At 37.9% G+C, this 26,145-nt stretch overlaps 1 protein-coding gene across 1 annotated transcript in view; it reads right to left on the bottom strand.

Annotated features, from left to right (window-relative positions):
• The window catches only part of WDFY4 (WDFY family member 4), a 392,110-nt gene that overhangs the window by 215,397 nt on the left and 150,568 nt on the right, over positions 1-26,145 (bottom strand). The window contains exons 30-37 of the mRNA XM_036734864.1: positions 25,765-25,934; positions 23,907-24,032; positions 22,894-23,058; positions 18,007-18,195; positions 15,109-15,226; positions 11,824-11,975; positions 10,632-10,870; positions 6,767-6,888 (exon numbers count right to left, since the gene is read on the bottom strand). Of these exons, the coding sequence (XP_036590759.1) occupies positions 6,767-6,888; positions 10,632-10,870; positions 11,824-11,975; positions 15,109-15,226; positions 18,007-18,195; positions 22,894-23,058; positions 23,907-24,032; positions 25,765-25,934 (1,281 nt within the window). The remainder of the gene's footprint in view (positions 1-6,766; positions 6,889-10,631; positions 10,871-11,823; positions 11,976-15,108; positions 15,227-18,006; positions 18,196-22,893; positions 23,059-23,906; positions 24,033-25,764; positions 25,935-26,145) is intronic.

The raw sequence follows: 26,145 nt of genomic DNA, 5'->3' as shown, positions 1-26,145 counted from the left end.
TTCTGTTGCCTATGCACTCTTCTGGGTCATAGTTGAAGGAGGGAGAGGAGTACTCTTTGTCAAGAGGGAGAGTATAAGCCCTTAGGCTTAGGCTTAGGGGCCGTATTGATTTTGGTCACAAGTGATCAGGGACCGTGAGGAATAGAATCATTTCTACTTCCAAGAGATCAGGGATCTTCAGGTGCAGTACTAATTGTAATTTCAAGGGATAAGGGGGCCTTAATGCTAAAGGGTCCCAGAATGTAGACCAGGAGAGCAGTGACCACATTTCTCCTCAGATCATATCACCTTGGAAGCAACCAAAACACCCAAACCCCCAGAACTAACTCTGAAAACAACAACACAAAAAGCCTTAAGCTTGAAATAATGCCCTTCTCCCAATACCCTGGTAATATAGCACAATATAATATAAAATTCAAAATAATGAAATAGGGTGGGAAAATTAACAAACAACAAAAAATAAACTGCCCATAAAAATCTACTATGGTGACAGGGGAAAATCAACCACAAACTCAAAAGAAGACAATGAAATCTAAACAGGTACAAGCAAAACCTCAAAGACAAATGTAAATTGGACACAAGCCCAATAACATTTCCTGAAAGAACCAAAAACCAAGTTTCAAAATTTAAAAAAAAGAGTGGTAGAGGAAAAATTAGGTAAAGAAATGAAAACAAAGGAAGAAACATATGAAAAAGACAATTAGCATCTTGATAAAAGACATTAAAAATACAAAAGAAAATAACACCTTAAAAAACAGATTTGGCTTAATGGTAAGAGAAGCACAAAAATTCATTGAAGAAAAGAACTCTTTAAAAAGCAGAATTAGTCAAGTGGAGAAAAAAAGTACAAAAGCTCACTGCAGAAAATAATGTCCTAAAAATTAGAATAGGTTGTGGGGAAAAAATAAAAAACACTATTTAAAGCAAAAAAAAATACAATTGGGCAAGTAGAAGCTAACGACTTCATGAGATATCAAGAAACAATAATAAAACAATCAGAAGAATGAAAAAAAATAAATACAATGTGAAATATCTCATCAGAAAAACAACTGACCAATTAATAGATCAAGGAGAGATCATTTAAGAATTAATTATTGGACTGCCTCAAAGCCATGATTAAAGCAAAAGCCAAGACATCCTATTTTAAGAAATTGTTCAAAAAATACCCAGCCCTGACATCCTAGAGCCAGAGGGTAACATAGAAATTGAAAGAATCCATCAATCACTACCTGAAAGAAGTCCAAAAATGAAAACTCCCAGGAATATTACAATAAAATTATAGAGCTCCCAGGTCAAAGAGAAAATATTGCAAGCCTCCAGAAAGAAACAATTTAAATACCATGGAGACACATTCAGGATCACACACGATTTAGCATCTACCACATGAAAGGAGCAAAGGGCTTGGAATATGATATTCCAGAAAGCAAAATAGCTGGTATTAAAACCAAGAATAAATTACTCAGAAAAAAACGAACAACTGAGCATATAATTCTTCAGGGTAAAAAATGGATGTTTAATGAAATAGAAGACTTACAAAAATTCTTGAAGAAAATACCATAGCTTAATAGAAAATTTAACTTTCAAATACAAGACTCAAGAGGAGCATTAAAAAGATAAGCATGAAAGAAAAATCATAAGGGAATCAATAAGGTTAGAATATTTTCCTTTCTACATGGGAAGGTGATACATGTAACTCCTAAGAACTTTGTTATTATTAGTGCAGTTAAAAATGATGCTACCTAGAAAGAGGGTGCAGAAATGGTTCGATTATGTTGAGATGATGTAAAAAATGTGTAGGATAGAATTCAGGATGCCCTAGAAGAAAGAAAAAGGGAAATAAAGAATGGGGAAAATTATCTCAAATAAAAGAGCTGTACAAGGAGGAGCTTTTACAGTGGAGGTGGAAATGGTGCATGTGTGGGGAGAACGCTTGAATCTCAATCAAATCTAAATTGGTTCAAAGATGGAAAATATATGCACATACTCAACTGGTAATAGAAATCTACATTACTTAATAGGAAAGTAGGAGGGAGAGTGGATAAGGGAGAAGGGGAAAGGTTATAAAAGAGGGGACAGATAAAAGAAGGCAGTAGTCAAATGCAAAACAGACTTTAGACGAGAGACAATAAAAAGAGAGAGAAAGATGAAAAGAAGAAAATAGGATAGAGGGAAAAGCAAAGTTAGTAGTCACAGCTGTAAATGTGAATGGGATGAACTCACCTATAAAATAGAAGCAAGTAGAAGAATAAATTAGAAACCAGAAACCAAAAATATATGTTGTTTACAAGAAACACACTTGAAACAGAGAGATACACACAGAGTTATGCTTCAGTTGAAATAAAAGTAATTTAAAATGACAAAATTTAGACCTGTTAAAGGTTGTGGGAAAAGAGACACACTATTACATGGTGCTAGAGGAGTGAATTAGTACAATCTTTTTGGAAAGCAACATAGTGTAACAATAATTACAGTAATATATATGTACATACATATATATATATATATATATATATATATATATATATATATAGTATTTAAGGTTTATAAAGTGCTTTACATACATCATGTAATTTGATATTCAATGAGAGTTAGAAAACTGATCATATTTTTGAATCACTATTCCTGTTCCTAGAACTATTCTGAGGATGTTATTGAAGAGTAAAAATACCCAACCATAAAACACATAGCTTGGTATGAAATACCAAAGAACTGAAAGTTACCTATATGTCCAATGACTGGAGAATGGCTGTATAAATTGTGGAATAGAAATGTAGTAGAATATCATTTCATCATCAGAAATTACAAATATGAGGAACACAAAGAAAAAGTTTTTATATAGTGAAGAAAGTACAGTGTGTCCCTAAAGACTGGACACAGGCAATGTGAAGTTATTGCATCGAGTTCAGGTGAGTCTTGCAAAGCGCATCAACCTATGCATCACAAATGATGGAAATCATATTGAAGATGTTATTTGTTAATATTCCAATTAAATAAAATGTTGAAATTTTCATTCATTTCATTTCTTGAAAATATGCATTTTTGCTTATGTGTCCAGACTTTAGGAATACCCTGTAGAATCAAAATGTCAACATACACTTACTACACCTATAAAGGGAAAGCTAGGTGGGGCACTGAGCTTGGAATCAGGAAGGCTCATCTTCATGAGTTCAAATCTTGCCTCAGACACTTACTAGCTGTGTGACCATAGGCAAGACACTTTACCCTTTTTGCTTCAGTTTCCTTATCTGTAAAATGATCTTGAGATAGAAGCAGCAAACCATACCAGTACCTTCGCCAAGAAAATCCCCCAAATTGGCCCACAAAGATTTGGGCACAACGGAAATGACTCAACAACAACACTTAAAAAACAATACGCAAATTATCTGTGATTTTGTCTACATGTGGAGATAAGGATATTGGGAATGTCTTCTAGCTACGGATACTGCAAACTGACTATGAATTAGTATATATGTTCTATGGAACTGTTTGAGTCACAGAAGAGTTAAGTGATGTGGCTGTTTCACAGCTAGTAAGTAGCAGAGACTAGATTTGAACCCTCCTTTTATTGATCCTATAACTACTTACTACCATATCATCATTTTTTCCAGAATATTCTGTCTGTCCTGCTCTCTCATATAAATACACACATGTGTGTGTGTATATATGTATGTATATGTATGTATATATATGTATATATGTACATACATATATGTGTGTGTGTGTGCATATATACACCCCATTTGGGATTTTCTTGGCAGAGATACTGAAGTGGTTTACCATTTCCTTCTGGGGGGAAATATACACCTTAAATTAGACATAGTTCCTGACCTGAAGGAACACATATATTATGTGTGAAGGAGCAATATATTATAACTACCTCTGCTGACATCTGTTGTCTTACTGGATTATTAGCTCTGAAAGAAGAGATAGGTATAGAGCATTAGTCCTGGAGTCAGGAGGACTTGAATTCAAATCCAGTCTCACATACTTCCTAGCAGTCTGACCTTGGACAAGTCACTTAACCCTGATTGCTTCCAAAATAAAAAGAAAAGAAAATAGAACCTATGTAAAGGTACAATATACAGTATTACACAGAATGGTAGGCTGGAAAGACCACTGGATTTAGGGCCAAAAATTCTGGGTTCAAATTCTACTTTTTCCACTTGGAACTTTTGTGACACTTAATTTCTCTAGGCCTCAGTTTCCTAACCTGTAACATGGCGAAGTTAGACCAGATGAGCTTTAAGGTCTCTAAGTCTATGATGTTATAAGGGTACTAGAGAATTACAAAAGACTAGTTTGAGAATGCACAATATATGGAAGGAAAGACAGGGTCAAACAAGATATTTTTCTTATTTAATTAAAGTGAGTATAATCCGATGCTGCAATACTGTGATGGAAGGTTTTTGTTGTTGTCATTTTTTATAACTCAAAGTATATATGTGAAGGGAAAAATGTAAATAGTTTTGTCTTTATAATTTTATGTGTTATTTAATTTTCATGTTGTAAATCGAATGTTCATTTCCCTTGATGGTTTCTAGTTTAAGAAATTTTTAAAAATACCCCAAAAAGAATTATTTGATGATTACATAGTTTTGTTAATATGTTAATCTCAAATAAAAGATATATTCACTATTCCCAGCTCTGTTTTATAGGTTAGGAAACTGAGGTAAGATTAAATGTCTACATGAGAGGATTCTGGGAAGATGGCAGAGTAGGTCAGAAAACTTTTGGATCTGCAAATTTCTGCCACAAAAAAGACAGAACATCAGAGTAACAGAAATAAATATGGGGCAAAGCTGTTGTATTCCTAAGACAATCTGAGAAGACCCCAGAAAAGACCCAGCCTCCAAGGGCAGAGTTTCAGCCTGAGTGAAATGCAAACCCCTCGCCCCAGGTCGACTCTGCAGAATCAAGAAACAACAAGCTCTGGGGATAGCTGGGTTCAGAGGCAGCCTCAGCCTTGGAAACTTTCATTTTGCAGACAGTGTTGGGGGTTTGATAGCTGAGTTGTTGTTGTTTTTCCTTCCTTCAGAGGACCATGATCAGGACATCAGGGAGGCGATGCCATTACATGCAAAGTGATTTGGATTTAAGTGAGAGAGGGCTGTATAAAGTTGCCAGCCTCACTTTCTCCTCCAGAACCATCTGAGTCCAGTGGCCAGATATAGATCAGGACAAGTGGAGATGGCCCCAGACGCAGTGGGAGACCGTGGCCTTTTTAAGCTAAGGACTTTCCCATGTCTCAGTTTGACTGAGGCAATGCCCATTCAGTGATTAAAGCAAAGTAAGAAATAAGGCAATGAATGGCCTCTTTTACCTAGTCCAAAAAAAAATTATCAATCTAGTAAGGGAAGATCTTCAGGGTTTCTGGACAAAATAGAAGCAATGGTTATTTACATTCACTCTGAGCCATCAGGGCCCAAGCAATGACCCTGTGGGCGTGGGCTGGGATCTATTGTTGGCCAATCAGTGAGAGCTAAGAGAAGACTGAAGGACCTTCCACTATGGAGGGATGTAAGGCACAGCTGGGCTAACCAGAGGTATCTTAGGCTATGACTATGGAGAGTAGCAGAGGGGCAGTACCCTGTTGGCTGTAGGCACTTGCAGGAGAACAGAGTCCCTACTTTCAGTTTTGGGGAAGAGAGGACAGCTATAGCTTGTAGCCACCAGAGGGACTTCAGGGAGCAAGATCATTAGTGGGACAGTGTGACTGGGGGGCCTAGACATGGCTTAGGACTTAGGAGTAAAGAGGAGAGCCCAAGGATGGGCCCCGAGACAGGCCTCCAAAAATAACAGTAAGAAGGACCTGAAACCTGGGGCATCATTTCCCTCAGGACTAGAACTTGATTACACTAATAACTGCTAAAAACAAAATAAAACAATAAGTAAATAAATAAAAATGAGTAAGCAGAAGAGAAAGAACCCAACCATAGATAGTTACTATGGGAATAGAGAAGATCTGGGTTCGTATTCAGAGGAAGAATAAGCTTAATTGAGGCCTTCTTTGTGGGGGAATGGAGGGGTTAAAAATAAAGCAAAAAGTGAACTGCAGAGAACAAAAGAAAACCAGCATGGAAGCAAAGAAAAGCTGGGCAGCTTTGAAAACAATATGTAGTATTTATTATATAGGCTTTCCTGAAATGGAAATTTCTTGTCTTATATTGAATTCTCTCCTATGATCTGCTATGTACATGGAAATGCTTTTTTTCTTTCTTTTCTCATTTTGTATTTGTTTGAAATAAAAATAATTATATTAAAAAAGATTAAGTGGCTACTTCAAACTAGTATGTGAGGGTGTTTATTATGATTTAGATCACTTGTTCTGCTCTGACCCCATATTTAGACTACACTGGCACTTCAGTGTACTTAGGGTCCATGACATGGGGCAACCTTATGAGAGCTCCTTTTGCAATGACATCCTTTTAATATACTAAAGAAATCAAACCGCTGGTAGTCTAAGACAAACATGTCTCTTGACAAATTCTATTAAACTGTGTCATGGCAAAGGTTTCCAGGAACTAAGATTATTTATTCACTTTTCACTGTGTACTACACATACTTAGTCTCTTTTGCTCTTAGAGTTAATCCATGTTTGTCCGTGGATACCTATAACCCTCCCTCTGCTGTTCTTTCAAACATTTCTCAACAATAGGGAAAGATGAGTTGTCTATACAATTCCTAACAAATCATGTCAGTCAGCTCTGCCTTCCTCCCCCTCCCCTTCTCACTCTCACCAAAGAAAATAACAAATCAGATACATTACCATCACTCAAACTTGGAAGACCTTCCTCTCCTGGTTCTCTCATGTCTTCTTGTGGAGAAAGGAAGACTTGGTGATAAGGGCTCACTCTAGGTTTGGGTTCTAATCCAAATCCCTCTGGATAACTGGAGCCAACAAGAGATTAGCCAGGCAGAGCTCAGTTTCTTTGCCATACTTTTGTTGTTTCCCCTCCCCCACCATTAATACCTATACACTTCTAGAAAATCCCCAAAACCTTAAGTTGGAAAAGTTAGTCCATTTAAATTAAATAATGAGAATCACTCAGAGAGGCAGAATTGTGGTGTAGTGATTAATGAGTTGACTTTTGAGGTGGGAAAGCCTCGATATACAAGGCCTATCTCTTATACATACCAGCCTTGTAGCCCTGGGAAGTCTTAACCTCCCAGACCCCCACGCAACATTCTTAGATTCAAAGTTTCACAGAAGTTATGGATCTTCATTGCTAGTGGAAGTATCTAAGCTCCTTACCACAATGAATTTTTTGAAAGACAACATAAAGCAAAAAGAATACTTTTTAAAGGATTAGAAAAATACTTTGTGTATTTCTCCCAATTCTAATTAGGCCCTTTCAGGTTCTAGTATTAAAACAGCAATAACTAAAATGATAATGATAATAAGGAAAAATACACCAGCACGCAAAGAGAGCCTTTCTTATTATTTTCTTTGGTTTTGTTTTTTGGAGGGGAGAAAGGAAGGCAATAGGGGTTAAGTGACTTGCCCAAGGTCATACAGCTAGTGAGTGTCAAGTGTCTGAGGTCACATTTGAACTCAGGTCCTCTTGACTCCAGGGCTGGTGTTCTACTCACTGCGCCACCTAGCTGCCCCTTCTGGTGTCATTTTCGAGAGGAAGAAGTATGTCTTGGAAGGCCACTTTGCCAACCACAGAGAACTGGGGAAATGTGTATCAGGGGTAAATGATAGAACCAATGTCAACTTCAAGGACACAAGCTAAACTATAGGCCAGATCCAGATCCTTAAGATATCTTGGGTTTAAAAATAAATCTGCAAACCAGACTCACAGTTAAAAGTTTTTCCCAAATTAAATTCATGCAGTGGGAATGATTTCATTAACTTTCCCAATAAGAATTTACTAAGCACCCATTATGTGGAGGACACTGTAGTAAGCACTGCAGGCAGAGACATTAATAGTAATTTTGTGCTTGGGGCGAGTGGCTGTTATGGAAACAAGTCCATCCCATACCCTGCAAGGCACTGGAATATTTTAGTGCCACTATTAAAAAGGTTACCATGGGTTTGGCTGCCGGGGGAGGAAAAGAGGCCCAGAATAAAGTTTCCCATTCCTACTGGGGGGTTAGGGTCAGCAAAGAAGGAACAAGAGGGTGGGAATCACATCTTCAAAGATCGCCAGCATCATTCTCTAAATTTTTCACCTAAGGCAATTCCCCAAAGGCCCCACCTTCCTTATATCTCCCATTATGAGGTTCAGAAGGGGCAAAAAGACATAGAAGATGCTGGATTGTATGAGACTCTTAAAGAGACTATACCCTAGTGGCTTTCACTTCAATGAAATTTTAGTGGAAAAAAACTCATAGAAAATTATGCGTATGTTTCATGCCAGGGTTCTTTCCTGGGTCCTCTTCTCTTCTCTGTCTGTATCACTGCAGTTGGTGATTTCATCAGCTTCCATAGATTTAATTATCGCTTACCTCTATGCTGATCTACCTGTCCTGTTATAAACTCACTGCTGACCACCAATTTTTAATTTCCCACTACCTTTCAGACATCTCAAAATGGTTATCCAAGTAGACATTTTAAACTCAACAAGTCCAAATGGAATTCATTATCTTTTATTGTAAACCCTCCATATTACTATTTTTTGCCAAAACTTCTAAAGTGAAATGCTACCAAGAATACTGAGTCCTAGATGCCAGGTGAGATTAATGTATGGAACCCATATATCAATAAGAGAACTAAAGTGACTAAAGATTAAATAGAATTTCAGATATTTATGATCCACCGAAATGAGAGCATTCGGCTACATCTCCAAACTTCCAAACAACTTCCAAACTTTCCTAGATATACTATCAAGGACGCCGCCATTTTTCCAGACCTCCAGGCTCAAAAGCTAGATATCATTCTCAACTCCTCATTATCTCTCACCCTCCATAGCCAATCTATTGCCAAGGCCTGTTGATTTCACCCTTGAGACATCTCTTGACCATGCCCCTTTCTCTTCTCTGATACTGACACCCCCTTGGAGCAGACCCTCATCACCTCATATTTGGACTATTGCAGTAATCTGCTGGTGGGTCTGCCTGCTTCAAATCTCTCCCTCCCTCAATCCTCCTTCCATCCTGCCATCAAAGCAATTTTTCTAAAGACCAGGTCCAATCATGTTATTTACATACTGTGGAAACTCCATCAACTGCCTATCACCTCCAGGATCAAATAACAAAGTCTCTGTTTGGCATTAAAAGTTCTTTATAATGTCCTTCCCCCAACACCTTTCCAGTCTTCTTACACCTTGACTCTCCACCACATATTCTTTGATCTAGTGACATTGGCCTCTTTGCTGTTCCACAAAGAAGATACTCCATTTTTTTGATCCAGGCTTTTTCTCTGGCTTTCCCCCATGGCTGGAATGCTCTTCTTCCTCATCTCTACCTCCTTGCTTCTCCGGCTTCCTTAAAGTCACAATAAACATCCCATCTTCTACAGGAAGCCTTTCCCAACCCTTCTTAATTCCAATGCCTTCCTTTTAATTATCCCCCATTTTTGCTATACATTGTTTGTATGTATTTGTTTGCTTGTTATCTCCACCATTAGATTGTGAATTTCTTGAGGGAAAGAATGTCCCTTGCCTCTTTTTGTATCCCCAGTACTTAGCATGGTGCCTGGCATATAGTAGGTGCTTAATAAATGCTTACTGACAGGCTGAAATAGTCTTTTCCAAATGATGAAAATGTTTAATGTATGGAGTACAAGTTATCATTTGCATTGGCATGACATAGGGCAGACATAGAAATGTACAATGGGATGAAAAGTGAACCTCCAGGTTCTCTCTCAAACTTGAATTGTTTCCATAAAGTCTGATTTATGAAGGTCACACAAGACCTAAGTATTATAATGGTGGGCATCACATGGCACAGTGAGAAGGGCACTCAATTTGGGGCCACAAGATCTGCATCTGGACTCTAGTTCTGTCTCTTACTACACATATGACCTGGAACAAGTAATTTATCCTCTCTGGCACCCAATTTCCTCAACTATAAAATCAGGGAATTGGACTAGATACTTTTAAGTAACTTTCTAATTCTAGGTCTAGGCTCCTCTGGTACAAATACTGGAGAGAAAAAAATGACAGAGGTAGAACAGAGAGAGATAGACAAATGGACAAATATGAAAATGAACAGATGGAGGAAATATAAGCTTTGGAATACAACAGAAGGATTTCATTAAATCATTTGGATGAAATATAAAGCACAAAGAACTATTATCTTTTGGCAAAAATTCTAAAGTGAAATGCTACCAAGAATACTGTGTCTTAGATGCCAGGTGAGACTAATGTATGGAACTCATACATCAATAATAGAACTAAAGTGACTAAAGATTAAATAGGATCTCAGAAAGACATCGTTAGATATTTATGAGCCAATGAAATGAAAGCATTCAGCTATATTTCCATTCTTAGGGCACTACAGAGAAGAAACCATTCCAAACACTAGAAAATACGAAAGCTAAGCACATATACCATGAGGACACTTAATCAAATATTGCATGTGACTTGAATGGGCAGATGATCAAAAATTACTCTCACGAACAATCCTATACCCCAAATCCATGTCTACTTTTCTGTTTTCACAGTCTGCAAACAGTATACTTTTACCTTCTTGCATGAATGTGAAAAAGACAGTGCATGAAGCAGATGATGAAGCTCATATTCGAATTGTATGTTGCAAAGATGATGTCCCATTGCTCTTGGAGGAAATTCAAAATCCTTAGTAGACCAAGGCATTCTGAAAGTGACTGCTGTGGTTTGGACAGGCAATATAGAATCACTCTATTTAAGCTGCTGTATAAGACACCAAGAAGAGCTTCCTTCTGAGAGAAAGCACTCTCGATGACCTGTAAATCAAAAGCAAACATAACCCCTGTTAGCCTTCTTTCTTTCCTCAAATTCTCTTGCATTTGCTTGTTTTCATAGGTGTTTATCCCATCCCTAAACCCCAACACCTCATAGAGCAATTTGATGGCTTACAGGTTTTTTTAAATTATTTTTTATAGATTCTTGGTGCCTAGCACAAGCCTTATAAATATTAGGTAATTAACACCTTTTAAATTTTATTTTTCTCAATTACATGTAATTTTTTTAAAATTCTTTTTTTAAATGTGTATTTATTTTATTCTGAACTTAAGAAATAAAACAAGAATTTCCATAATATAATAGAATAGGAAAAAAAAAGATGATTGTACATGAAAGTGCTTCCTTTTAAATATATAATAAAGTTAACATGTACCTTTTTCCCTTTTTTCTTCCCTCCCCTCTGCCCTCCTTGCCCTGAGATACGAAGCAATTCGATTTAGGGTATACATGTAAAATTATACAAACATTTCCATAACTTAATACATTTTTGTTAACTTGAATTGGTACTGTAGAATGGATTTTTTGGGGGAGGGATTCAATTTGATCCCTGAGGATCCCTCCAACCCTCAGATTATCTGATTTTGTTAATTTCATTTGGGAATGAGTTTCAATTCATTAAAAATGGATCTGATATCATGCAGAGATAAGAGCTGATAACATTGTGGTTTTAATGAACAGTTCTGGTCAAATATTTAGCTTTAATGCCCCATCACAAAAATGTCTGGGGGATTCTCCTTTTTAACTAGATATATACAAGTCATCATCTGGCAACTCCATTTCAGGGAGGGTAAGTCAAGTCTGGCCAAACAAAATAAATGACAGTACAACACCTTGATTACGTAGGTTCAAACTTCTAAGTAACCAGCAGCTACTTTCCAAAATAGTAACAGAATATGTTAGCAGCTAGACAAATAAATGCCTTTAGGGTACATACCACGATGATCTGCTCTGTGATAAATAGAAGGATCTCTTTGGGGTCTGCAGTAAACATTCCACTGTAGAGTTTCTCAACCAGCTTCTGTGTCAAGTAGGAAATGTTTGCTAATGAAGGAGTCGATTCGGAACTCTGTTGAGGCTCTCTACTGCCTGTGGAAGCCAATATGCAATTTAATATAGGAAGCATTCATTTAACAAGCTTTTGTTGAGTACCTAGTATCTGTCAGGCACTGAGGACAAAAAACCAAAGCTGCCTGTCCTCAAGGACCTTATATTCTATTGGTAAGAGAGATGAGAAGGGTGGGGGAGGGATAACACATACAACTAAGCAAAAACATATATAAAGTAATTTTGGAGGGGTGAGGCTGGAGCAGTTACTCTACCAACAGAAGGGACCGGGATAGTTCTGGATACTATAACACTCTTGAAACAGCTCAGGAGTGAACTAACATTGGGCTTCCATATCCTACTCTTAATTGATGGCTAAGTGGTACTCCACTAAAACTCTCAGACCTTTAAAAAAAAAAAAACCTTTTGCCTAGATGTGCTTCCTCCATCTTGTATTAAAGTATGTGGAGTTTCAGACTATAAGAAGCCAAAGAAAGTGCTCAGTTCATGTCAAGTACAATAGTTTGTACTTAGAGATCATCTAATCTAATTTACTCACTGGTATAAAGTCAAGCAGAGAGATTTTTCAGACTGATCTAGAGACAACAGAGATCTTTCTGCTTGTGACTACTTGGGGCCCTTTGTCCAAAACAGGAGTGAGTGCTAGATTTGGAATTAGAGGAACTGGGTTTGAATCCTGACTCAGTCATTTACTAGTCGTGTGAATTCAGGCAACACATTTAATTTATTCAAGCCCTGGTTCCTCATCTGTAAAATAATGGTGTTGGATTAAATGACCTGAGGGTTCCCTTATAATTCTAAAACTATCATCTAGCTACATCTTCGGGGTCTCTGGATCATGCAATCCCTCTACCATTTGTAGGGTCTCTATAAGATGTTAAGTGTCTGAAGCTCTTGAAGTTATATCACTGATAGACTTCCATACCCTCTGGGGCATATAGGTTATGCATGAATCCCTATGCCTTTTCATCAGGTCCATAACTTTTTAAATCTATAGGTATCAGAGGTGTTTGGAAGTTCAAGGTTTCCCAAATTAAAAACTCCATCTATTCTTCTATATTCAGTGACAGTAGGCCAAACTTGGGTTCAAGGAAGGTGGGTTGTAACAAGAACCAATAGAAAACTGGATGTATACAGAACCAGGAATACAATCTTATCCAAAAGGCCACAGGATTCACTATATGTATAATTAAAAAGAGACCTATGTCCTATTTGTTCAGTTTCCTGGAGTACTGATGGAAAGGTTTGGGGAAGTCAGCCAGACCTGACCTCCAACTCATAGAAGCTCATAGGGTACAGCCATCTATTAGTTATCCATTTGTATAAAGCTTTGGCTGCTTGTAATATGTGTAACAATTGGCCTGGGCATCCTCCACTTTGCCCAACTAATCAAAGATTCCTGAAATTAGTATAAAAGGACATTGTTTTTAAGAGGAAAGAAATCATACCTAGTCTCTGTGAAAAGAGATGTTTTAGATGGAAGAGTACACTCAATTATTACAAGAGAATTCAGTGATTGACAGTCAGCTGAACATATCATCTTAGTGAAATTGGTATCACATGAGGAACACTATCATAGGGCATGTGTGTGCTGGCTAGTGCGCACTGTCCATTCATCATCCTGAGACTGGCATGCAGTGAATGAGTTCATTTTTACCCAAAGAGTTATGAATACTTCAGCTCCAAAATACAAAACACATTGGGTATAGGTGAAGGGATGAAGAGAGTGAAGACCAGAGAGCTAAATCATCATTCTCAGTGAAGTACACATTAGCAGGGTTAATAACAGTAACCTCTGTCTTATTCCAAATGGAAAATAACTGGTGTTGGTACACATGCTAAAAGATAATCTAGATTAATCTGGTACATTTGACAGTATTCAGGAAGCAAGTGGTCAATATAGATCTGCAATACAGATTATATCTTTATATATCTCAGATAATTTTGAGTGTCGGATGAATGCCAAAGCTGAATTTCCAAAACTAGAGGCGCCAACTTGAGGTGGGCAGGCCACATGCCTCCCTCACCAGTGCCATCAGAACCAGATTAAATGTAATTGGGAAATGGTTAACAAAATAAATAAAAATACAATAAAACATAAAGTAAATTTGTAGTTTTCTAACAATATGTGGCTTACAGAGATCTGTTTCAGTTTGAGTTTGCCAACACAGCCCAAATCAACAATAATGAGTTTAGAAAGACTATCCCCAAGTTCAGTCATGTGTATTCTAACAGTTATCACAAGAATGTGCAAAGCCAATTAAAATGTAGAACTTTACTGAGGGGCTCATGATTAACCCTAAGTCTGGTGAACTTCAAGCCTTATGTTAGAAAGCTTAGGTCCCCCTAAGGCTTGAGAGATTAAATACTTTCAAATACTTCACACTCTTGCATTATTTCTAAATTCATTTATTCTCTTTTTCCTTGTAAATAAACACCAGAAAATTGTAATTAGGAACATGGAGATAAGTGGTAGAGGGGAAAGAAGGAAGGTCTGTCTAGTCTGAAAAGCTAATGTTGATGATGATGGTGATGATGATGATGATGGTGGTGGTGGTGGTGGTGATGGTGGTGGTGGTGGTGGTGGTCGTGGTGGTGGTGGTGATGACGATGATAATGGTAATGATGGTGGAGGAGTAGGTGGATATCTCCTATTTACATAAGCACTTTAAGGTTTGCAATGAGGTTCACATAGATTATCTCATTTGATCTCCACAGCTACCCTGTGATATAGTTGCTATCATTATCTTTATTTTCCTTATGAGAAAATTGAGTTTCAGAGATATTAGCTAACACAGCTAATAAGTGTCTACAAAAATATTCAAACCTAGGTCTTCAAAAACAGGCCAACATTCTACGCACTATGCCCCTACATTCATATTGGGTAGACTTGGCCTCCCTTGGAAGGCAGCAGTCCTGTTGTCCCCTGTTGCCATAACCACCAACAGTACATTTGCATTTCACAAGGACAAGTCTTCTGACTGGCCAGTGATCTGCTACATGTCTATGTTTTTGTGAAATGGGGTGTTTTTTCTCTCTCAGTCTAGTGTCACTGACATGGAATAATTCAATGTCTCCTTCACAGCATCAAATCATCCACACTGACAAACAAATGCCGTTTGTAGAGGTCAGGATTCATTTCCCCAGCACTCACCATTGGAACTTATGGCGCAGCAGCCTTCACTTATAATGTGAAATACACCCATAGCAGAAAGCAGGATCTCAGACTGGAAGCATCGTTTCTGTTGGTTTGTCGTGTTCTCTGGAGAAGCCTGAAACCATGACATATTATTTTAACTGTGACAGCAAGAAAACAATCCTCTACTTACTAAAAATATGCATAATTTGAAGAAAAGATGGTTTAGAGGGAGTGTCTTCAAAAACCTGAAGGGGGATCATGTGAAAGAAGGGCTATCTTTTTTGCTTCGCCCTAGATCGTTTAATTAGAAGCGATGCATGGAATTTTTTTAAAAAGCAGATTTTTGTAGAATGAAAGGAAATGATTCCTAATTATTAAATCTGTACAAGATTAGAACGGGCTGCCTAGGTGGGTAGGTAGGTCCCAACTCAGAAAGTATTTGAGAAGATGAGTGACCATTTGTCAAGTGTTTGATACCTGCTTCACATATGGATCAGACTAGGTTATGTCTAAGGTCCATTCCAGCTCTGAGTCTGAGATTCCATGAATAGATGAATAGTAATCATGTAGAATTCTAAGGTCTTTTTTTAAATGAGATTCTCATTTCATGTCCTTGAAAGGGACATTCTTCTTATGTTTCAAATACACCCAAGAGTACCATTGTCTTCCAAAGTCAGTAACAACTTCAGTCTAAACCCTGGTAGCCTAGGACAGTTATCCCAGCTTGTGACCTGAAAGAGATTTAATTGTTTTCCTGTTTGGGGTGCTTATTTTCTTGGAGCAGCTCCATCTGAAGTTCCAGGAACTGGTGCTCTTTACTGCAATGGAAATCTATATCTGTATCTATATCTATATCTATGTCTATGTCTATGTCTATATCTATATCTATATCTATATCTATATCTATATCTATATCTATGTCTATGTCTATATCTATATCTATATCTATATCTATATGTATATCTATATCTATATATCTATCCACACACATATATGGATATGTGTGCATGTATATGTGTATGTATGTGTATATATATATGTACATATGTATATGTATGTATATCTCATAGGGCTGAGTCTTAGTGATGCAAATTAAATATCATCACCATTATTTGGTGAAAATTCACTGTTTGCACAGTACAGGTATTAATAACTTTTGCCTACTCTATAACACCCTCTCCACTCTGACATCAGTATTACTAAAGCTTGTCAACATAAGTAATAAGAACAAAGCCTTTATAATTAGTACTAATCCCCTTCTTACACATTATGCCACTTTATATTCTATATAAAATTCTATATATATTCAAGCTACTATATCCTAAGAGGGTTATTGTAGTGAAAAAAAGCAAACTATTTACTCATAAATTTAGAGCAGCAAGAGACTTGAGTAAACAATTCCTTGGTTTAGGCAGCTAGGTGGTGTAGTGGGTAGAGTGCTAGGTCAGAAGTCGGGAAGACTTGAATTCAAATCCAGTCTCGGACACCTACTAGGTGTGTAATCTTGGCAACTCACTTAACCTTGGTTTTCCCCAGTTTTCTCATCTGTAAAATGGGGGTAATAGCCCTGACTTCCCAGAGTTGTTGTGAGGATCAAATGAGATGATATTTCTAAAGTGTTTAACACAGTACCTGGCACACAGTAGGTGCTATATAAATGCTGGTTATTGTTATTGTTTTTACAGATGAGGAAAATAAAGCATAGAAAAGTTGTATGACTCACCCAAGCTCATGCAGTATGGGTGGAGGGGTGTGTGTGTGTGCAGAGCTGAGTCCAGAACCCAGATCTTCTGGTTTCTATTACACTAACTACATTAGTTACATATACTACATTAACTACACTTTCTATTACGCTAACAGTATTTTCTCCACAATAACCAGAGGTTTCACTAAGAGTCACTGGAAGTTTGGTGTGTTTTAATGTCAGAATGCTAGTTGGCCACCATTTAGGACCATGCTAATGATGGGAATGGGATCTGGACATCCAAAATGAAAAGACCACATCTTTGTGATCTGGAACCCAAAAATGAAAAGCCACTGGACTTTCCCGCATGTCCCAGGTCTCCAGTATTCTCTTGGGGCAATCAGCCCTTCCCAGTTAATTAACTGCCCTTTCAATGCCTGCACTTGGCCCCAACCTAGACCACCACTCCTTAATTTCATCTAGACCCCTTTTTTTTCCATACTCTTTCCATATATAATATTCATCTTGCTTCCATTAAGGGGCTCAGATTCAATCTGGCTTGCTTGCCAATACAAGCATCATGAATGCTCAGATTCCTTGAGAGTCTATCCAATGTTAAGAGTGTGGTCAATATGGTGGATTTTTAGAATCACACCCACCCTCTATTGGTGTTTTAATAAACCTTTTCTTTGGCTGAAAGGAGGCTTGGGTCAAATTCATTTGGGGAGGCCCTGTGTGTCACTATTTTGGGGTCCCAGCACCCCTAAACCTCAACACTAAGAAATGAATTTATTCTCTCCTAATTCACTCTCTGTTCACTCCTAAACCACTCTTGTTCAGATTGATGTGGCCATTACTTTTAGCCCCAAAAGTAAATTATTTATGACCCCATCTCATCAGCAAAGTGTTTACTCATGTGACTCTTTAGGAGAGATTTGAGAGCTTCTTGATCCATGTCATAAAGCAGGAAAATCGAAGTTTGCCCCAATAATATTTACTGATCAACTGATCATTCCAAGTTCATTTCACATTAAAACTATAGTCTCAAAATCCTGAAGGTCGAAGATGTTTTGCTTTCTTGGTGAAAGACAAAGGCTCTTTACTTCTCTAGAAACTTCATCCTTCCCTAAACCTTCTACCCCAGCACCCTACCCACTAAACTCCAGTTTTTGCCTCAGTCCTTTGAATGACTGAATATTCAAACCCACTCCCACTGTGTCAGAACCAACCTCAAGAATGAAATCCAATGGATGCGACTGTTTTTGTGTTGGAGAACAGAGCAAGATCTCCATGAGAAGGAGCTTCAGGAAATCAGAGACTTGTTTTCTGGCAGGGTGAGTTGTGGGGGACTCCACACGTTTCTGTCTTTCAGCGTCAGTTAAAAGGACATTGTAATTCTGTGAGGAGTCACTCATTCTCTACTCAGGAAAAAAAAATTCAAGTTGACATTTATTAAATTCATTCTCCATCCAAGCCACTGACCTAGTTTCTTAGGGTCCCTTCCCTCCAGGAACATATGATCTGCTAGGGAGATAGAACAAGTACAAAGATAAATGCACAAAGTACATACAAAGTTATAGCAAGTTATTACAAGGAAAAAAAGAAATAACAACTAGGGAAATCAGGAAAGGTCTCTGGCAGGAAAGGATACCTGAGCTTTGCTTTAAAGCAAAGCAGAGAACTGAAGGTATGCAATGAAGGCACATTCCAGACATGACAGGACACCATGCAGATTCAGGTGGCAGATTCAGTGTCACGTATGAGGAAGGGCCAATGGGATAATTTGACTGGAATGGAGAATGGGTGAAATAGGGGTTATGTGAAATAAACCTGAGAAGGTAAGTGGAAACCAGAATAGATACCATAGGATCATACATGTAGAGCTGAAAAGAAACTTTAGAGGCCATTGAGTCAAACCTCTCATTTTAGAGATGAAGAAACTAAGGCCCCCAAATGATGAGATTCACCCCACATCTCACAGATAGTAGGTGGCAAAGCTAAGATTGAAGCCCAGGTCCTCTTGTAGAAGGATTTAAATGCTCTCATGTAAATTTTTTCTTTTATCCTAGAGGAAAAAGGGGAGCAAGGGAGCAACATATTCAGACCTTGGGGGAGAGGAGGAGGAGAAAATTTGGAACTCAAAAACTTCTGGAACTGAGTGTTGTCAACTAAAAATTGAAAAAAAATTAATAAAAAATATCAAACTTGCAAGTGAATTAAGAGCTTTCTAGTGGTAGAACACTTGTTTTCCATTTCATTTCATGCTATAATGAAGGTACAGTCATATGGATAGGAAGAAGAACTAAAAACTGGGTTTCCTGGGCTCTACCATGAGAGGTTCTAGTGTCCATCTACCATGAAAGTTCTAGTGTACTATAGAGTAAAAAGCCTCAACATTGTTAGCTGACATGACATCAGTCTGGGATTATAAGGTTTACAAGGCTAACACCTTGGTTAAATTCAAACATTACTGAGAGATAAATGTGGAAGGCACTTTTATCTCAACTTTACAGTGTCTTGGAGTGGTAAGAATACCAATTCACGAGCAGAATTAGTGGTATTAGTCAATTAGAGGGGCATCTCCTCACTCTCAGCTGCCTTTTCCACCGAAGTACTGAAACCTCCTGCCAATGAGATCAGCCCTCAATGTCTCACTTTGCCCATTCATAAAATTAATTAATTTTTCTTAATTCATAAAATTAATTCAGTGGCACCAGGGAGGTAGTGATTGGATTAATTACTGTTCTAGAGCCTGATTGAAAAGCTCACAGTATAATTTCAAAGCAAATAATTAGATTCATTTGGTTAAGTATCAAAAATGCTATGCTAAGATTGTGTACTGTGGTATCTGTCCCACTTTTCAGGAATAAAAGTCCATGTGGAGCAAAACAAGGCTAAAGGGGGAATTCTCAGCTCCCACTCTTGTTCATTTCTTGATTCTTGTCTTGAATTTTGCTGCACCTCAACCTAGGTTGTAACCACATTTTCAGAATCATTTAAGCAACAATATGACCTTTTTTTTCTTTTCTCTGCTACTATTTTCAATTTTTGTCCTGCTGAGCTCCAAATCCATCCCCAACACTCCTTGGAATTCAGATCCTGGACCTAGAAGAACTTATCCTGATCTAAAACACAGCTATTTCTGACTCCATTTCTCTTCCCAAAATAAGTTCTCTCTCTCTCTACAACTATGCCTCCATCATTACCCTCAACACAGGCAATTCAGAAAAAAAGGGGAGAAATCCATGAGGAAAATGTTTGCACCATGCTTTTTTTAGGATACAAAGATTTCATACTTCAAGGAATAAGTTTTCATTTTCCATAATTATTACATTCTTCTTCTAAGTCTTTTAAGTCTTGATCTATCATTATATTTCTCATTTCCACCACCCTGGAAGTTGACCAAATTATGGAAGTACCCCAAGCTGCTCAAAGGTAAGGTTCTGTCCTTACCAAGAAAAGTTTGTGAGTAATTTCCTTATTGTCTGTTTACTTCCCTTAAAATGGATTTATTTGTCATCTTGTTTTTTTTGCGCTTGAGAAATCACAGGGAAGCTTAGAGTTGGAAAAATAAATTTAAAAAAAACATGGTTGGCTAATTCAATCTTTTAGCTCAAACTGTAATTTCCCCTACAACGTCCATGCCAAATAACCATCCAACCTCTCCTGGAATGCCTCCAGCAATAGGGAAACTCATCATCACCTCAATCAGACTATTCCAATTCCATTTTTGGAGACTTTTAAATATACACACACACACATACACATACATACATGTTACATGCATGTGTATATATGTACGCGTGCATTTTCCCTTGTGGTATACAGACAATTATCTTTTATATAAGTTCTATCCATTGGTCTTAGCTGTAGCCTAACCCTCTTCTATGTCAGCCTATAACATATTTGGAGATACTCTTCCCTTTTACCACACCAATATTTCTTTCTTTAAGTTACACATACCCAGCTCCATTTTTTTTCCTCATAAGATATGGATTCCTAGTCCTTCATTTTCTTGGTTATATTCCAATTTATCAAAATTTGACTCCAAAGACTGAACACAATACTCCAGATTGGATTTGCACAAGGGAGAATGCAATAGCACCAGCACTGTGACTTCATTCATTCTAGATTCTATACAATTAATTCACACTAAAACAAATATTCAAGACTCATAATCAATAATTACCTTGTTAGCAACCATGTTACACTGTTTGTTGGCTCATACTGAGCTTCTCATCACTCAAAATCTCTGTCTTTTTTTTACATGAACTGCTGTCAAATCATCTTTCCTTTGGCCAATGCTAATAGTTTATTTTTTAAAAAATTTAAAAAGAGAATTTGACAGAGGTTACATTTTTTTTCATCTTCTTAAAATTAACTCAAAGTTCTTTTAGATCCTGATTCTGTCATTTAATAAACATTATAATTCAATGAGCTTTTACTGAATACTTATATTTTGAATAACTGGCATATCCGCAGAATGCAAGAAACTCCCATGTGAGAGAGCCTGCTTCTGGGAGAGTCATGATGTCATGTGAAGGAAGAGCCTTGGGGAGATGTTAGAGCATGTATAGATGTTCTGTAACTGGTTCCTGGTCTGCTAACCACATGGCTAACGGCAACCTCTTTCATTGGTTGCCGATGTGAAACTGAGGATGCCTTCAAAAAGGCATTAGTTGTCAGAATCTCAGCCACGTTAGAGTCAGTTGCTTATTCTTGGGGTATCTCTTTGATTCCTTCATTAACAACGTCCAGTAAAAGACAATATTGTAAAGGGAGAGGCCTTGAGCCTTCTTAACCACAGCCAACATGAGGCCACTTGAGGTGGACCTGCATCCTTGGCCACTGCACTTGATCTTTTACATTTCAGGTGAAGGGATTAGTGACTGTGACCTTGTAACTTTCAAAAGGAAAAGAGAACAAGCCTTCTGGCATCCTAGTATCCAGGTATTGTAGTCAGTCCAACATTAATGCCCCAAGGAGGAAGAATTTACTGTTAAGAGTGACCTTTGAGACCTAGTCTAAGAGTGGCTGAGACAAAGACCCATTCATTCTCTGCAATTTGGTATTATGCCTCACCCGCTTCCTGACTCCACTATAAGCCCCTTCTCCCATTGGTGAGTTTTGCTTAGAACCTCCATTTTGGGGAAGAGCCCAGATTAGCTATCCCTGATTATTTTGACTACTGACCACATCTCAACTGCCTCTGGACTCCACTCCTGTGGGCGTTTTGTTCTACTGGTAAATTATTTCCTAAATCTCTATTTTGGGGAAGACCCAGACCAGTCATCCATCTCTCATTCCTGGGACTTATACACCACGTTCTTGAGTGAGCACTTTTCCCCTTCCCCATTATCTCTCCTCACTTTTCAGTTATGTTTTTTGTGTTATCTTTCCTAATTAGAATATAGTCATTTTGAGGGCAGGGATTATCATTCTTTTTGCTTGTATTTGTATTCCGACTGCTTAGCAAAGTGCTTAGCATAGAGTAAGTGCTTAATAAATGTTTCTTGACTGGCTGATCCAGCAGTCATGCTGCATTTGGACCTGAACTTTGTGGGACCAATGCCATGTAGAGACTGAGTTAAGTGTGAGCCCACTCTACCCAGAGACTAGGGTGGAATATGGGAAAGTGTGGGGTTCTGGGAGGAACTGTTATTTCTTTTGCTGTTGCTATTTCTTCAAAATAAATATCCCTTTCTAAAAGTTAATTGATGTTAAGTGGTTAAATGCAACTGTGGCCATAGTCCCTGGCAGCTAAGAGTAGCAAAAAAGAAGCTAATGGCAGTAGAGAAGAAATACCCTAAAATCCAAGAAGATAACCCTGAAACCCTGAGGGGCAGATGTTGCAGGCACAGCTCTTGGACAATGAACTACATTATACTTGCTACACATACTACATGCAAGAAATCAAGAGAAGCATAATTAGAATGCACGGTAGAAAAAAAGAACTAGACATGTTCTCCATACTATAGGAGATAGCAAGTGATTAGAGTATAGATATGACATGGACTGAAACATAGAGAGTGATGATTTATACACCAGGCATTAAGAGCTCTCAAGAGGGAGGAATCACTCTTTAGGCTTTAGGAAGGGCATTCAACATTGCTCACCTTTGGTATTTGTGGAGGGAAGAGAATTGAAGCCAAGGCTTGGAGAAAGTCAGAGGACCACCATACAGGGTCCTGAGGATAGTTGTGGTATATTAGACAAAGGAAATGCATCACATTGTCAGGGTAGGTCACTTTCCAATTATCTTCTTCTGAACCTGTGATAGGCTATAAATACAATTTATGAGGGACACACTTCTGGGTAAGTCGACTCAGCTACTGCACGAGAAAGCAGGAGAATTGGATTGCAGACCTGCCTTCATGTATCTCTGATTCTGGAAAAGACAACCAACTAAAATACACCCAACAGAGTGTATGCCCGAACTGAAGAAGGACTAGTTTAGAGACCAAGAGACTTAATGGGGAAGTTTTAAGAGCAACATTAAAAGTAATATCTTCGCCTTAATTTCCCCTAGTGGTCAAAATAAGGATTCTATAATTCCCTAGTTACTTCAAATGGACCATTTATCAACTAATAGTTTGGTGTTTTTTTTTTAATTAAACTCCCATGACTTCACAAAGATGAAAATTAGTCAAGAAAATAAATGAAATACTTGAGATAATGCTAAGGCACAAAGATAAGAACTGAAGTGTCAAGAGTGAGGAAAAAGAAAGTCAGCTTAGCTGAACCAGTGTGGAAGGGTTAGTAATGGCCAATAAGGCTGGAAAGGTATGTTGGGGCCCAATTTTATAGAACTTTAAGAGTTAAACATAAGACTCTCTAATTCATTCTAGAGACAACTAGAAACCATTAAAGCTGGCTTAATCAGGGAGCCACATGGTCAGATCTGTGCTGAAGCTAAATTACTTGGGTAATAATGTATGGGATGACCTGAAGTGGTGAGAGACACGAGGCAGGAAGATCAATTAGCAAACTAGGCAAGAGGTGATGGGGGCCTGAACTAAAAGTAATTTTCTGTTTGAGTGGACAGAAAAGGTCATATGGAAATAAGTAAGAGGAATATTCTGCTTATGATAGATTTGCAACTACCATATTTTGAATTTGAGGTACTCACCAGGTTAATTATGGCTTTGACCATCTCTAGTAGCAGCAGGGCACCTTCTGTGCATAAACCAGACTTAGGGGCACTCCCCCCATTGTGGTTCTGTAATAACCATTCTAACATGGCATCAAGGCTTGCCTAAAATAGAAAAGAGAAATTATAAGCATATCTTAATTTACATATGCATAATTCATAAATATATAATATATGTAATTTGTGAGCATAAGCATTTTGTAGTGGATAGAGCTGGCTTTGAAGCTAAGAAAACTTAAGTTCAAGCCCCATATTTGATCCACACTGGCTTCATGACCCTGTACAAAGAACTTAACTTTCCAGCCTCTAAGCAACTCTCTAAGACCATAAGTGGCAGAGACTGTGCCAGCCTGCATTGTTAGAAGGAGTTTCCTCATCTAGAGTTTCTCTATGACAAGTTGGAACAGGAGATACACAATAGGACAAAACACTCTTCTAATGTATTCCTACAACTGGAAATTAGGATTAAGATACTTATATATTTTACAATTTGAAAAACAGATACAATTGAAGAGTAAAGGCAGGCTTTTCTGGTCTTAGGAAGGGTAATTTGTTGTAACTGTTGTTATTTGATGGCTTGGAGAAGAGCCCTAACTAGGAGTTTAAACATACACCAGCAGGAATAGTTCAACAGAAACCTGGGAATGGTATCTGTACTGCTGTCAATCAACAAGTACTTGGCTTGTCACTTAACCTCTGCTTGCTTCCATTCCCTCAATGGTAAAATGAGGAACAACAATAGAACCTACTTCCCACAGTTGTTGTGAGAATCAAATTAGGTAATATTTGTAAAAGCACTTATCATGTTCCCTGGTATATAGTAAGTGCTGTGTAAATGCTTATTCTCTTCCTTTTTCTATTTCTTAGGCACCTCCTATGTGCCAAACTCAGAGCTATGTGCTGGAGATATGAATATAATGAATGAAACAATCCCCACTCAGAAGGAGGGAGTAAGGACACTCACCCTATTGTGGTTCTGTAATAACCATTGTAATATGACATCTCTCCTCAGTGCTACTTTCCCTGAAAGCTGCAGCTTCTTTTTCTGACCCCAATATTCCCTGATTGTGTCCACAGCTTCTCATGAATCCTAAACCTACTCATCTCCTCTATCTGAATGTCTCTTCCATTTGTTTGACTGTGGTGTGTATTTAAGTTGCTCAAAGAAGTTGTTAAAGCTTATGTAGTGAGCTGACTGGCTAATCCCCATTTGGAAGAACAGCAAGTTGCATAGCTATCTGTGAACAAAATTTCTCCGTCATGATAAATGCAAGATTAACGTGATTGCCTTCTATGCTTTCAGAGAGAGATCTGTGAGAGCGTGAATTGTGTAGTTCACTCTTATCAAGACACCATCTTACACTAAGATCTAAAGCTAACAGATGCTAAGCTCATGGGGCTCCAGGAGTCTGTTCATGGGATGGGAATTACAAACAGCTTTAGCAGTGAATTTCAGCTGAGGACATACATACATAAAGAACAGTTTCATTACCAAGTGCTTCAGAATTTTCAGATGATGACAGAAAGGAAAGAAAGAGTGGAATCGAGCCTACTAGCCACCAATCAGTCTTCAGCTGTAATGGTCTAGAAGTCATGGACAGCCAAACACAGGAAGCTTTTTGTCTAAAATCTCTTTGGATGGCAGGAATAATCATTTTTGAAATAATGTGCTTTTTAAAATAAACAATTAATTGGCTAAGGGATGTCCTACCAAAATACTGATTCAACTGCTCTTCTATCATTTATTTGTGAGTTTTGTCCCTCCTTTGCCCTTTTGGCATCACAAAGTAAAAATAAACTGTACCTCCCCACCATTGGAAGCATTTCAGGGGCTCACCTTGGACTCTACAATCACTTCACTCAATGGAGTCTGAAGGAAGAAACTAGATACAAGGAGGTAGACTTCAGGAATGCGAATATGGTGACTAAGAAATGTCGGTAATATTTGAAAACCAGAGATCAGGCAGGAACCATAATCAGGCTTTGGAGACTGATTTTTTAAATTATCTAAATATCAAGGGAGAAAAAAAGTGACAAAATGATTTTTGACCAAAATCAATTAATACAATCACAACCATTGTCAATAATATGTTTGTGTAAAGAACATCCATTCCATCAGTCATCTGCCTAATAGTATGAGTGACAAAAATGAGTATATACAAAGGAACTCTATGTTTCTTCAATGAGTGATGATGGTGATGATGCGTTTACAAATGTT

Source organism: Trichosurus vulpecula, chromosome 8, assembly GCF_011100635.1.
Source record: "Trichosurus vulpecula isolate mTriVul1 chromosome 8, mTriVul1.pri, whole genome shotgun sequence".
In the NCBI taxonomy this organism is placed as follows: domain Eukaryota; kingdom Metazoa; phylum Chordata; class Mammalia; order Diprotodontia; family Phalangeridae; genus Trichosurus; species Trichosurus vulpecula.
Note: the sequence above shows the minus strand (reverse complement) of the source record. Positions and strands in the feature narration are given on the sequence as shown.